General features: G+C 39.4%; 1 protein-coding gene across 2 annotated transcripts in view; it reads right to left on the bottom strand.

Moving 5' to 3' along the window:
* LOC128251221 (uncharacterized) overlaps positions 1–15,985 on the bottom strand; it is a 157,610-nt gene that overhangs the window by 81,645 nt on the left and 59,980 nt on the right. The window contains exons 1-2 of one of the 2 annotated variants that reach the window (XM_089345196.1): positions 15,618–15,955; positions 12,023–12,091 (exon numbers count right to left, since the gene is read on the bottom strand). In XM_089345196.1, coding sequence (XP_089201322.1) covers positions 12,023–12,033 — 11 coding nt within the window. In that variant the 5' untranslated portion in view covers positions 12,034–12,091; positions 15,618–15,955. Of the gene's footprint in view, positions 1–12,022; positions 12,092–15,617; positions 15,956–15,985 lie in introns of those variants that run through there. The other variant, XM_089345195.1, reaches the window with a different exon arrangement.

The following is a 15,985-nucleotide window of genomic DNA, read 5'->3' as shown; positions in this document are numbered from 1 at the left end:
ATACTCTGAGGAGTATTGATTCCGTTGTAGAAATCAACAATCTGCACTCTGCTCTCCTGAATTTCTGAATTCTCTTAATAGAAGTGGCTTGCCCCCTCATATTATCAAATTAAAACCAGGTGTTCCTATACTGTTGCTAAGAAGCTTAGGTCAGAGAAATGGAAACTGCAGCGGCGCACGTTATAGAGTGTTATCGGTGTCGGATAATATGATCACTGCAAGTAAAATAACTGGTGTTGATGCAGGACGCACACTTTTGATTCCCGCATTATTCTGCAACTATCTGATACCGATTTCCTCTTTACTTTGAAATGACAGCAATTTCCAGTGAGACCTTCTTTCGAGTCAAAGACAAAGCTTTTCTAATTGCTGCACCTACATGCCTGCGCCCGTATTTATTCGTGATCAGTTATATGTCGCGCTCAATAGAGTTGGCGATCCAGTGAATCTTAAAATATTATATGATCAAAAAGAATTTACCAGACCAGGAACAAGTAGACGTCATAATGTAAATGTAACAAGACTTACACGTAATGTTGTCTACACAGAAATAGTGTATATATTGATATGCTGCCTATGTCAAAAGTACAGATATGCTTGATATTTTCTTTGTTATATTCTAACTGATTTTGTAAAGTGCTTTATTTCTTTTGTGTATTTCTCAAACAATTGTTGAATTAACTGAAATGCTATTTTAAATATAGCATTGATTTGTTCCCTATTAACGGGTCATGTGCTAGTAATCTATATATATATAAAGTTGAGAATCTCTGTCTGTCTGTGTGTCTGCCTGTTTGTGTCTGTGTGTCTGTCTGTGTCTGTGTGTCTGTCTGTCTGTGTGAATCCCTAAAACTCGAGAATTACCCAACAAACTTCCTTCAAATTTTACACATGCCTTACGTCATGGGCTCAAAAAATTTTCAACTTCTTACCTAATGCTAGACCACAGTAATCTCTTATCTCTTACACTATTTCAGTATTACGTGTTAAATGTGAAACAAATTATATCTCTCTATTGAAATGTGAGATACTTTCAGTTTAATTCTTTCACTATTATGTGGAAAATATTACCTCACATATATACATGCATACATACATATTCGTCATAAACACTCTACCACTCCTACTAATAACTGTTGGGAACCCTTTCAGACCTGCCTTACATTCCAACCGCAATCTCAAAAACATTGTCCCCTTACATTTCATTCTCATTTCATTACTACGACACGCAAATAAACATTATTTCTCACGACGAGAAGATGGTAACAGACACTAACCAGATGCTACCTTGTCAAGTCAAATATATTGTCATCCACTTCCGCTCTAACTTTCCTAGCGTACCTAGACTTCAAACGAACCGACACGACTATGAAACCACTGAACCGTAATTTCAAAAACATTACCCCGTTACGTCTCATTCTCATTTCATTCCCGTCACAGGGAAATAAAACTTAATTCTCACTACAGGACAATGGATGATGGTGACAGATATTAACCACATGCTACCTTGTCAAGTGAAGTATATTGTCATCCAATTCACCGCTAACCTACCTAGCGCACGGACACTTCAAACGACCCCACACCACTTTAGCACCCAAATAACATCCGAACGCAATTCATAATCACTCTCTCCATTTCTGTCTTATGATTTCTCTCGTCTTGTCTTTCACAACATTGCTCTATCAAAACAATATTGATCAACTAAAGCACATTCATTCATTTTCCTGATTTCGGTACGTAACCATTTTCCTTTGTAAATTGCATCAATATGAAACACTATATTGCTATTTCTAGCATGCGATGCTACCACGTAACGCCTTCTCGCAAATACCTGTTCAGTGGTAGCACGGCGTGTTACAAATGCCAACCAAATCGGTTAATGTTTACAAGTACACTTACATATTAACTCCTAAAACTTTTCTTTATTTCCTTTCCAGCGGATTCATGCTTTCCATCACGGACATTCCAATTATGCAAACATAATACCTTTCATTTTCAATTTCCCTGTTCCTACTCCTAATGTTTACATTTTCACTTCATTCAAAATCATTCCATACTTTTTTCCATAATGCGGGCGCCGAGCAATCTTTTACATTTCTTCACTCAATTTCTTACATTTTCAATTCTTTTCAATTTCTTATATTAAGAATAGTGAAACAGGGTACTTGATAACGTGCGGAAACATTCCCCTGTTTTCAGTTTTCCTTACTGAAATGCGTGCCACTGCACGCATAAAAATTTAACACCTTCTGTGCTTCTTCCTTAATGTGGACCTGCAGACCTACCAACTTACCTTTAACCATTCCTACACTCACATGAAGCATCAACGGCAGCTTCTGCCACAAGTGCACCACTAAACAAAGCTAAGCAATTCATCCAATTGCTCTTTCATTAACCCTTTCCCTATCCAATGTATATGAAAGTGCAGCCATACATTCACAAACAACACCCAAGATTCATGTCCACACAAACGACAACATTCCCAACACAATTCATAACCACTTTCTCCTCTACTCTTACCATTTCTCTCGCTTTACCTTTCACAACTGTTTCCATATTCATTTTCATCTCATAACACTAATATCATCTTATTTTGCACATTTACCGTTCTACTACCACTTCATTATTACCACAGCAATTACAAGTTTGGAAATTATTGACACTAACATACTAACCCTTCAGCTAATATTTCATACTTAACAGTGTATCTCACTGCATTTAATCATGCTTATTTTAGACCATGCCCCAAAGGAAGACTTCTTCAATTGGACGAAAAACTGCAAAAGCTGCAAGATCATCAGCAAGATGGACTAATGATTTGTCAATCGAAACTTACATTAGACGATCACAAAATGCTGAATGTACAGCCACTTCAAGAGCACTCCATACAGATCCCCAGCGTACACTTCGACGAAGTGCTGATGCTGCCTCAACTGCTGCAAGAGAAGGAAAACGAACGCACAACACTCCTGGACAGGAATACTGCCAACATGGCTACTGCGCGAGCTTTCCACACCTTACAACAGACATATACTCTGCTGCAGACTTCCATTCAACAAAGAGCTCATAGACGAGGATTTTCAACGCCATGCAGCTCACGATGCTTGTTAAAGGCCTTCCACTACAACCCCACTGAAACGTTAACCCCACTGAAACGTTAACCTCACTCCACTGCAGGATCCACCACAGCTGTTAAAGTCACTCTACGCTGGCACAACTACAGAGTCGAAACATTTCCTGAATAACATCCGGAAGTGCAATTGTGCATTCCAAATGACACCGTTCGGCGCTAATGTTGTTCAAGAAGGCGGATTTATACCAACTCTCAAAGTTCAGGGAAAGGTTTACCATAGGATAGGTTCGCTCGAACCTGCTGAAAATCAAGATCCTCAATTTCTTCAACTGTACTCTGTAGGCAATTTACATGAACAAGCCACGCGACGAAACTCCATTTCCATTAGTACTAACCTTCACTTGATAATGCAAGCGCAAGACCTTTTGCACCAGAAAAACAGCTCTGTATACACAGCTTCAAGTGTACCTTGGAAACAGAAGCTTCATCAAATTTTAAATGTTGTCATTGATGCCCAGAAAAGACCATCCAGGGAACATGCAGGCCGTTACAATGCACCCACATGCAATGAAATAGCATAGCTGTACTCCTTCACGGTGAACAGCACAATCCGAGAAACATTGTCCTTAGGCGACGTGACACCACCCTCCAACGAAGTAGTGAAACACGTCGATCATACGATACACTTCAATATCCACTTCTGTTTATTAGCGGTGAGGATGGCTACCACATCGGTCTCCGACAGTAACATCCCTCGAATCGTAATGAACGTCTCAACAAGCCAATATCCTGCATGGACTTCTACTCATTCCGATTTATGATTGAAACAACTGCTGTAATTCCTCTGTTCTGTGTGGATTGATCATAAAAAGGTCTTCGACAGCATACCGCATACACGGATCTTGAAATCGCTGGATATTTTCAAACTTTCTTCTGTAATTTGAAACATCCTGAAGCACAGCATGTCAATGTGGAATACAAACCTCCAATTATACAACTCTAATGGAGTATGCACTACAAAAATTGTTAATATCAACTGCGGCATTTTCCAAGGTGACTCACTTTCACCTTTAATTTTTTGCATAGCCCAAATACCCCTTGCCAGTGAACTTAAGAGAAAAAAGGTATGGCTATAAAATTGGTGACAAGAAAGTAAGTCATCAATTTTACATGGATGACTTATATCACTAAGGCAAAGACGATAATGGGCTTGAAGGACTATTACGAACTGTGAAAGCATTCAGTGGCGACATCTGGCTGGAATTTGGTATTGATAAATGTGCAAGAGCCACTTTCCGAAACTGGAACTTGACGACCTGACATTCAGGGGTGTTGGTTGTTGACACAGTCATAATAGAAATTGAGCAGGAACAAACGTACAAATACCTCGTAAAAAACGAGGTCTCTGGCATTCAGTATGCAAGTATGAAAGAGAAGATCAGGAGCAGTGTTACAGGAGAGTTCGAGCCGTCCTAAAATCCGAGTTAAATGCACGTAACAATGTGTTAGCGATAAATTCCTTGGCAGTTCCAGTTGTTATTTACAGTTTCAATGTGTTGAACTGTACTGGAGTATGAGCGAAATAAGGAAGATTGACACGAATATCCGTAAGCTGCTGACTTGCAATAAAATGCACCACTGAAAGGCGGACGCAGAACATTTTTTTTACCTACTCAGAGCTCAAGGAGGTCTTGGATTGATCCAATTAGTAATATCCTACAAAAGCACCATAACTGGACTGGGAAAATATCTAAAAACATTTAAAGACTGGATGCTAATATTCCTTGAACTCCAAGAGAAACGTAAGAAGCTTCATTCCATTATGAAGGAGAACAAAAGATTTTCAAGTTAGTTTATGCATAATATGCAGGTTGAACAGCATGGTGGAAGTGTAGCAACTGTAGTTGCAAAGAGGTGAACTCAGTAGTAAAGTAAAATGCGTTTGAACAATTGGCTGATAGGTGGGAACAAACTCCGCTTCATGGCAAATATGTGGCCCGTAGCAAAGACGTCGATGTAGACCTGAAGCACATCCATCAGTGGCTATGGAACTCAGGGCTAAATGCAGAGAGTGAAGTCTTGATCTTGGCTGCTCAAGATCAGAGCTTATAAACCCGGAAATATCAAGACAATGTGAGGAAAATTGTGTAGACTCAAATGCCGATACTGCAATGGTGGTATAGAAACGGTGGACCACCTAATCTCTGGATGGTTTTAGCACCTGGTAGAGTAAGGTAATATCTAGATCGAATAAAGTGTCGGCATTATAAAATCAAAACTACTGACAAATGGTAGAAGGAAAACACTGCGACTGTAAATGAGGGAGAGAATGTAACTATTCTTTGGGACTTCCCAGGATGTACAGGTCGTAAATAAACCAGATATTCTGTTGAAAGAGGAAAACAATAAAGTATGTTTATTAATTCTGTTGTATCGCACTTTCGGATGGCGTGCCTTCGCCTATAACGTACCTCTACTCAACTGCCGAACTCTTACTTCCAATGACTCGACTCAACAGAACTCGACGTCTCGTCTACCGACGGCTCCGGCTCGCTCTACGCACCGATTCAATTTCTTTATTACAAGTATATAGCCTAAAGAAAGAGGGGGGCATACGAAGACAGGCAACACAAAACGTGGGGTACATAAAACGAATGATGAATACGAAATGAAGTTATTAACAAATGAAAAGATGTAATGGCTTACGAGTCCCGCAAAGATCGCAGTACCATTTCACTGTTCTTATTATGCATTTTTTATCCGTCTTATTTTTTATTTGTTGCGTATTCCACGAGGTCATCCATTTCGATGACATTCGATAAGTTATTATATTGGAAAAACCATCGTAGTTGCACAAAACTGCTTCCAAATAATTCTGTCCGCTTCTCCAGTTTCTCTTTTTCCAGTAAAACCACTCTTTTATCTAACTCGAACATATCATAGTCCCATTTAATTCTTATCAAAATTTTCATAATTGATAGTTTCTTCTCTATTTCTATATATTTGTCATCATCGTTCTTATGTTTCTTCCAACAGCCTCCCCTGTATGTGCTACGTATTGTCTTCTCCTCTTTACTTTCCCCTTCAACCCCTCAAACTTCATTATTTTAGCTAATTCCCCTTCCACGTTTCTCATCCCGCTTGTTGTTGGCTCTGGTCCCTGGGTTCGAATTTCCTTAGTTTCTTTTTCCTGTGCTATTTTTTTCTTTTTCTCTTTCTCTGCCTTTCTTCGCTTCGGACTTTTTTGTGGCGACTCCACTCTCGTTATTTTTTTTTCTGCTGCTGTTTCCTCCGCCTTTGCTTTTCTTCCTCCACAACTTCTTCCTCCACAACTTCTTCCTCACTCACCACTGCATCATTATGGAGACACCTTGCACATCTTTATGGAGACACCTTGCTTGCATGTGTCCCTTACTTCTGCATGTGTCCCCTACTTCTGCATGTGTCCCCTACTTCTGCATGTGTCCCCTACTTCTGCATGTGTCCCCTACTTCTGCATGTGTACCCTACTTCTGCATGTTCCCCCTACTTCTGCATGTTCCCCCTACTTCTCCCCTCCAACACAACTCTCAGTCGGGTCTCATCGGGGATTACCAACTCTTCGACTATTTTATGCAAATCTGGCAGGGTTATGTGGTTCATGACTTCCAAACCATAACCCCATCAGTTGATTTCTCTCGACACTTCCGCTTTTAACACCTCCATTTCGTCCTCATGACTTCAAGACCATAACCTCTCCACTTTTCCGTTTTTAACACCTCCATTTTGTCCTTGCAGTTGTAGAGGATGGCTTCCACCAGCCATTCCTCGTTCAGTATCCCACACACAATCATCCTAACTTCGGCCCCCTCCCGTACCGCGTCAATAGGCGGTGTCAATCGAAGGCAACCTCCCTCCCTCCCTCCTGAACAACTCATTGAACCTTTCAAAATTCCCTCCTTCCCCCAACCTCTCTCAACTACAGCATATCGACCGACAGTCTCCCGTCCGCCGCCACCACAGCGCAGCTGCCTGCCTCCACACCCAAAAATGGGTAGAAAAAACAAATTCCAAACAATTCAACAATAAACAACTTCAACAACTCTCAGCAACACAACAGCTACAAAAATCAAGGTTCAACAACTCACCGCTCGCAACGTTCCCTCTCAACCAAATCCCCAACTCAACTCAAAAATCTACGCGACGCTTTTTATCTTTATTAGAGGCATATAGCCTGAACGAAGAAGGGACACTACAAGGACAGACAACACAAAACATGGGGTACATATAACGAATGATGTATATGAAATAGAATATTTATAACGAAAGGATGGAATGGCTTACGAGCCCCCCACCCCAAGCTCGCAACTTCATTTTACTGTTCTTTTATACAATTTATAATCTGTTTTAATCTTCATCTGTTATATGTTCCGTCAGATCCTCCAGGCTAACAACATTGAGTAGATTATCATAACGAACATATAATTGACACTCTGTAATTCTGCCTGGAAACAACTCTACCAACTTCTCCATTCTATCCTTCTTCACCAATACTGCTTTTTCATATGTCTCAAACATATCTGGATCTAATTTCACTCTTATTAAACCTTTCATCTTAGCTATCTTATTCTTTATTTCCATTTCTTTGTAATAAAATATGAACGTTCTTAATTTACTTCCCTTAGGTCTCCCTATTCGTACTACATGGTCTAGCTGCTTTTCCAATTTTTCCTTCCACCCATTAATTGTCTCCTCTTCTGCGGCATCTCTTACACTAATCTCTGCTTGCTCCGGTTCTAGAGTTCCATTCCTTGTGGTTTCTTATTCATCAGCTGTTTTCTTTTTTTCTTTCTTTTTCTTAGGGCTCTTTGGCGGCGATCCCGCTCGCGCTCTCTTTCTCTCTACCGATATTTCCTCCTCCTCCTCTTTTTCTTCTTCCACCACTGTATCTTCACTCACCACTATGTCTTCCATCTGCACTTCTCTTAGGGGACACCTTGCTTGCAGGTGTCCCCTGCTTTTGCATTTGTAACATATTGGTGGTCTCCCCTCCACCACGACTCTCAGTCGGGTTTCGCCGGGCAGCACCAATTCTTCCGCAATATTGTGCAGGTTATGTAGATTAAAGCTTCCACGCCATAACCCCGTCAGTTTATCTCTCCAGCCGTTCTCAAAGACAGACAACACAAAACTTGGGGTACATATAACGAATGATGAATATGAAATGGGATATTTATAGTGGAAAAATTGAATGGCTTACGACCCCCCCCCCACCCGCCCAAAGCTCACAGTTTCATTCAACTGTTATTTTATACAGTTTTATAATCAATTATTTAAAATTTCTTATCTGTTATAATTTCTGTCAATTATTCCAGTTTAACAACATTGGGCAGACTCTCATAACGGACGTACACGCTTGATTCCATCACACTACAAGGAAACAACTCTATCATCCTTTCCATTCGTTCTTTGTCTAGTAATACTGCTTTCTGATCACTGTAAAACGTGTTCGGATCTAATTTAACTCGTATTAATCCTTTCATTTTTGCCAACCTCTTTTCAATCACCATCTCTTTCATGTAGAGTAACAATCCTTTTAAATACTTTCCTTTGGGTCTCCCTTCTTGCACTATATATTCTCTTTGCAATGCCACTCTCTCCTTCCACTGTTCAAGTCTAATCTCCATTTCATCTTCATCTACACTAGTCACTGCATGCTCCGGTTCTCAGGTTCGATATTCTGTCGTTTCTATTTCCACCGTTATTTTCTTTTTACCTTTCTTTTTTTTTCAGGCTTTTTGGTGGTGATTCCACACGCGCGCTCTTTCTATCTACAGTTATTTCATCTTCCTTTTTCTCTTCCTCTTTTTCTTCTTCCTCTCTTTCTGCGTCGTTACACCCTTCTATTTCTCCAACCTGTGCTTGCATATGTCCCCTACTTTTACATTTGTAACATATTGGTGGTTTCCCCTCCACCACAACGCTCAGTCGGGTTTCGTCGGGGAGCACCAATTCTTCAACTTAATTGTGCAGGTCTGGCAGGGTTATATGGATTAACACGTCCACACCAAAACTCCACCAGATGATTTCTCTTGATTTTTCAACTGATAAGACCTCCACTGTACCCTTTCAGTTGTGAATAATGGCTGTCACCAGCCACTCTGCATCCATTTCCGGAGGTACTTTACCAATTCTTACTCTTGCTGCTCTTCTTCCACAATAAGTAGGCAAAAGTGCCCACCTAGCCGTTCTCAAGGACACAGTGGAGTGCCATTTTGCCTACTCCTCACTCGTAAAGCGTACCTCCACCGTGCCGTACTTTCTTCCTCTTGCATAGAACGTGGTTAATTGCTTAATCTCACTTAAGCACTGCTCAATCGCTTCAATTTCTGATATTTCAATTTATTTCGTCTTGACATTAAGCGTTCTGTATACTATGATCTTCTTTTCTGCTCGTTCAACTGCTTCTCTTGGCCGTGTTACTCTCAGACAGTCTCCTTCCTTTTTACATAAATCCTTGAATTTTTCTAAATTCTTTCACTCAATGTGGATCTCTTTCATTTGCATTGCCTCCGAGATTGAGAATAGGAAGCCGGACATAGTCCCACCTATTTTCAGTTTCATTCGTTTTCTTGTATAGTGCTTTATCTTTGCAATCTTTCATCCTACACAAGCCTGACCTTCCTACTTCTAATGAAACCAAGAAATAATCGGAAGCCTGCCTATCCACAGGTATTCTTGGTACGTTTAAAACCTGGATTTACCTATATGTCATTCCTCGAGGACGCCTTGGGGAGGTCTCTTCGTATAGGAAGTTCCAATATCCACAGTGTAAGGTAGTCAGCGGTTTCCATTAGAAATGGCTGAGTTCCCAACAGCCACGGTGCCTGAGTAACATCGCCCTGCATGGAAAACACTAGTTGATACACGCCATCAATAATTTAAGGGAATACGTGGTTATCTCCGAAGAAAATGTGTTACACTACCGAGGCACCTACTGCCCTAAACTCTTTCAGACTGTTAATGATGTCAGAACAAGACAGAAGTGGAGAGCGGTAGAGGACGTCGAGGTGAAGGCAGCAGACACCATCTATCTACATGTACATTATGGTGACGCATCTGGTGCATTGTGAAATAATTCATTATATATGTATTGATAGAACAGATCTCATTGATGGATCATTTATGCTGCCGAAGCTCTATGCTATAAGCAATATAGATATAGTATCCGTTGCATCAGTCTTCTTTCGAATGTGTCAGTACACATGAATATCTCAAAATGTTAACCATTGAAAATTAGTGGCTACACAGACCAGACATATGTGTTCTACTTTCAATCTAGAGAAGCTTCATAGTCAGAAATTTGATTACTGGTAATTCAACGCTTTTTACCAGCAAGCCAAATTTGCTACCGTAAATCCTTTGAGACTGTTATTAAGGTCAAAACAAGACGTAAATGTAGAACAGTGGAAGCCGTCAAGATTTCTGTTGGTCTACATTTTTCTATGGCTGAGTAGCCGTATTTTAACATTTTCTACGTGGCCGAGTAGCCATTTTCTCTATAGCCGAGTAGCCATCATTTCATTTTCTACATGATAGAGTAGACATCTTTGAGTAATGTCGAAATCGTTCTCTTCCTTTCAAAGACCAACATTTTGATCTTGTTTAGTCTCCTCCATTAAAATACTGTTCGTGTTTGCGCTTGGTGAAACCAATCACATCTGCAAATAAATATATACAGACTTCCTAAATTTCTTCCCTTCATTTTCACATTCCAACAATTCCACCTTTGCCAGAAGCCTTGCCTTGATCTCAGTATGTTTCTGATAGAAAATAGCCAAACTCTTTGGAAGAGTAAAGCAAATTCTTTATGATCTACTTTGTAATTCTTATCCAAGATGAAAAATTACTCCGCATTTTCGTTTTGGTTTCCTATGTAGAGATTTGTCATCCCTTGTGCGCAATGACGCAATGGGGGAAAACGAATGCTACTGCGACAACTCGGTGGTTGCTGGTATTAGTGGCAGACTGAATCACATCCTCCTTCGTCTTGTTCGATGATCTCTGGGTGTTACTCAGGTTGCCTATATTTAAGTGAGTTAGTAGACATTGTTTTCTAAATTGCCGAGGAACGTCGAAAGTGCTCTCAACTTCTCAAAGACTAACCGATAATCTTCTTTAGTCTCTTTCATTAAATCAATAGGATTAATAACAATCCCATTGGCACAATCTTCTTTAATCTCTTCGAGCTATTTTCACATTGCAATACTTCCAACATTTCCCCAAACCGTCTTTTGAACTCACCATGTTCTATGTTCCTGGAGGAAAACAGCCAACTTCGTTGGAAGAGTAAAACAATTGCTTTCAGATCTTCTTAGTAATTTTTATCCAAGACGAAAACGACTAACGCGTGAAAAGATAATAAAGAAAACGAAAGGCATTTATAATTATACAAACACTGAACGACAGAGATATGCACATGCCTATACACACATATAATATCCTTTCTGTGAAAGGCACAAGGACTGGAATTTTGAGAGAGAGGGTTAATGGATTACAGCGACCTCCGCACTTCACTGATACACATACCACCGACTGCGAAAGGATGAATGGAAAATTCGACCTCGGCTGAATTTGAGCCCAAAACGGAAAGATGGATGAAATACCTCTAAGCGTTTCACCCGACGTGCTAATGAGTCCTCCAGATCACCGCCTCACACACATGATATGAAACCTCGATGCGAACCCAAATATTTATGCGAACACAAACATTGATGCGAACTCAAAACTTGATGCAAACCCCAAACCATAACGTTCTCATCCACCTTCTCACACATTCGCAGTAACGTATATAAAGAGAAAGTGAGTTAGAGAAGGGCAAAGAAAAGGTAAGAAAGAAAATAGGAAGATATTAAATATTTACAAATAAAGAGTCAAGGAAATAGTATCAGTATAACTGATTCTACTTACAACTCAAGCATTGAGACGTTTACGAATGATCCTTTTTCAATTTTCTGGATTTTGTTATTGGATAGAAATCTGTAATATAAAAGAAGATGCATAAGAATTAATATAGAAGAATTTAGTCATAAAAATTTGAAATATGTCAAATGAATTAGATGTAGGAAGAGAAGAAAAAAAAGCAGTAGTAAACGAATTAGATAATGCGAGATGATGATGATGATGATAATGATAAGTGATGACATCGATTGATAATGACGATGAAAGAAATGATGATATCATTAATTATAATGTCATTAATGGTGATGTATGTGGTTGGTGTTGGTGTTGATGATGTAGTCCTGCTTACGATTCTGCTGATGCAGTGGATTATGATGATGAGTGAAACTGATGACGTCGATGATGATGGTGGTAGTGATGATAAAATTAGAAAGGGTGGGAGGGATGAGTAAAAGAAGCAAAATGTATATCTTGATAAATAAGGTAGAGATAAAGTAGAAGACAACAGAGAAACATGAGATAATGTACATATTTATATGCGTATATATATATATATATTTGTGCATATATATATGTATGTGTGTGTGTGTGTATGTGTATATATATGTATGTGTATATATATGTGTGTATATATATATATATATATATATATATATAATATTTATTCATGATGCTGATTATTGCGATGATGATGATGATGATGATGAAGTGAAACGTAAGAAATTAGAAAGGGTGGGAAGGATGAGTAAAAGAAGCAAAATGTATATCTTGATAAATAAGGTACAGATAAAGTAGAAGACAACAGAGAGACATGAGATAATGTACATATTTATATGCGTATATATATATATATGTGTGTATATATGTGTGTGTGTGTGTGTGTGTGTGTGTGTGTGTGTGTGTGTGTGTGTGTGTGTGTGTGTGTGTATATATATATATATATAAATAAATATATATATATATATTGTTACGAACGCCTGCACGCGAAGCACCTCGACGAAGAGAAAACTCGCGCGCGCGCGAACGTCGACGCTCAGTGAGCCGGGATGTTCGCCACGACTAATAAGCCCAGCCGGAACACGTAACGACGACAACAGACAAGGAAGAAGAAATAACACGGACCATACGTTGCGTAGTGAAACTAACTTTTCTTTTTCTTAGCAAAACAATACATCATCAATACAAAATAACATTGCATTCAATAACATGTAACAATAGCGTTTCCAAGCATTTAACATGGCACTGTCATGGTATTAGCTGTCAGAATTGAAAGTAGAACTGACAAGGAACGTTACTGCTGGTTTGAGTTGATTCTTTGGCTACTGACTAGCCGGAGCTATCTATCTGTCTGTCTGTCTGTCTATCTCACTATCTCTCTCTCTCTCTCTCTCTCTCTATCTATCTATCACTCGTTCACCTCTGTTTGTGTCCGTAGAATTTATCAAATTAGAAAACGCAAATTTAATATAAAAATATATTTTCTGAAATTGCAAATTATTTAAAATATAAAAATATAATTTTCAACAGAGAGAATTTATCAAAATAGAAAACAAATGAAGTTTGAAGTTTAAAAATAATAGGATAGACCACTCACGACTAGCTAGCGCGGACGCGCGACTGCGCATTCGGGACCACTCTGCTTTAAGTAGTACCCTTATACTCTGTGTGTTTTCAAACGCATGGATATAGGTGTCAAATTTGTTCCAATAACTTTCGAGTGATAGATAGATAGAGACAGACAGACAGACAGACAGACAGACAGATAGCTCGCTCCGGCCAGTCATGGTATTAGCTGTCAGTAGCCAAAGAATCAACTTAAACCAGCAGTAACGTTCCTTGTCAGATTTTTCTACTTTCACTTCTGACAGCTAATACCATGACAGTCCCTTTAACATAATCAAAGTTTACAATCAAGAGTTCGTATATCAAGTCAATTAAAAGTTCTTTTACTTCTTTGTTTTTCTTTTCTTTGAACAACATGTCACAACAAAGTTTTCTTTTCTTTTCCACCAGTTAACATCACAGTTAACGAAATCTCTTTTTCTTTTAAAACATGTAACAACAAAGTTCTCTCTTTAAAGAATATTTAAACAAACCTTCACCACAAGAATTTCCTTTCCTTCAAAGCTCCCACTACAATCCACAAGAAGTGACCAACTACAATTTTTTTGCCTGCCACAACAGTTCCATCTCTCTGTCCCTCTCTCTCTTAGACTCTATCCATTTTTGCTGACTGGTACCTTCTGACCATAGCCTCTTTCTGTCAGTCTCTCTGTTCATCTTGCTGACCGCTGCTGTCACATACTCGTTCTTCACTACATCGACTGCCATTCCATCTGCTCCTCCACTGGCTGCTGGTCTTCACACCGGCTCCCGTTCTTCCTCCAACTGCCGTACGCCAACTGCTCTGGCCAACCGCTTGTCTGCCAACTGCCAGATACCGACTCCGTACGCCAACTGCCTGCTGTCGTATCTATGAGAGATACCGTACCCAATAGTCCTTACTCCCTCCAAAGCTGGGTCAGTTTAGTACAATTCCTAACTTGTTTTTCTCAACTTTCGATGACCAGAAAGGGTCCGCGATCATCCTCCTACGCTATAAATAGCTGTGCTTGTTGACAGGACAAAAGAAATAACATTATCCTCAACAACCAGAATACGGTTTCAAACCCAGCTCGGGGAATAGGGACATAGCGTTATTTTGTATTTCGGCGGTCCGTATCAATATATATACATATATATATATGTGTGTGTGTGTGTGTGTGTGTGTGTGTGTGTGTGTGTGTGTGTGTGTGTGTGTGTGTGTGTGTGTGTGTGTGTGTGTGTGTGTGTGTGTGTGTGTGTGTGCCTTTGTGTTTGTGTATGGGGCTGTTTGTGTGCATAGGAGATATGTTTATATGTATGGGGGGTATTTGTATGTATATCGCTGGAATACGTAGGTATATGGATATGGGAGCGTATTGATTGCACATTAACCACTGACTTTTCCAACTGGCTGAAATCCCAAAATCATTAACACTTAGCTGCAAATGGAAAATATGAAAACGTTTAAGTAATTTAACTAAAGTATTTCGGAACAAATATATAAATAAGTGGAAACTGTGTTTGTCATGAAAGCATTTGCCTCTTTTATAAACCTCTTAGTATAGATATACCGGGGAGAAGATGAAAGAAAGAGTTAATGCATACAACGTCAAACTTACATGGTTAGATACATTATGGTATGTGTAAGTGTGTGTGAGGTATACAAGTATATTTATGACCGTGTATAAGTTTCGTTATGCATTCTTTATGTGCCGTCTTGTTTATGAGAAAAAACGTATAGGGAGACGTTATCAGAGAAAACTGGGAGTAAGATACAAAAACTGTCATTTACAAAACGGGTGTTTCATGAAGTATACAAGTGAAAACGTTTTATTTGTCCTTGAGTGTGTATGTGCATATGTATATTTATGTATATTCCTGTCACCTTTTCTCATCTTCATTTTGATCTTTGCATGTTCCATTCTTTTCCTTTCATATTCATTTTGCATTCATATACAACGTTTTGCAATTTTTCTCGGCAATGCGCTAATTCTTCCCAGTTGTCAATAGGAACATTTACCTTATTCAATCCTGACTTCAGACAATCTTCGTACCTCATCTTTGGTTTCTGGGACGGACACTGTTATCTCTCAAGCTACTGCTATCTAGCACCTTCCGACGATCTCTACACGATTGCAACTCAACAGTTAGTCGACTCTTCCCACGATCAGAGTACCTCTATTTATATGTCTTGGTCGATCCTATTTCTTCATTTGGGGGCGTCGACACAACACCTCCCCATTTTGAGTATTTTTTTCTCTTTCAAAAAAAAACGCTTCCTCGACGCGACGCTTCCCGTCTAGGGATAACGTCCACTATTTATACGTATTGGACTTGCCCATCTATCGTCTGGGGCGTCCAAACAACACCTGTCCACACAACATCTCT

Source organism: Octopus bimaculoides, chromosome 29 (genome assembly GCF_046866305.1).
Source record: "Octopus bimaculoides isolate indiv1 chromosome 29, ASM4686630v1, whole genome shotgun sequence".
Lineage (NCBI taxonomy): Eukaryota > Metazoa > Mollusca > Cephalopoda > Octopoda > Octopodidae > Octopus > Octopus bimaculoides.
The sequence above is the reverse complement of the archived record's forward strand: the minus strand, read 5'-3'. Positions and strand labels throughout refer to the sequence as shown.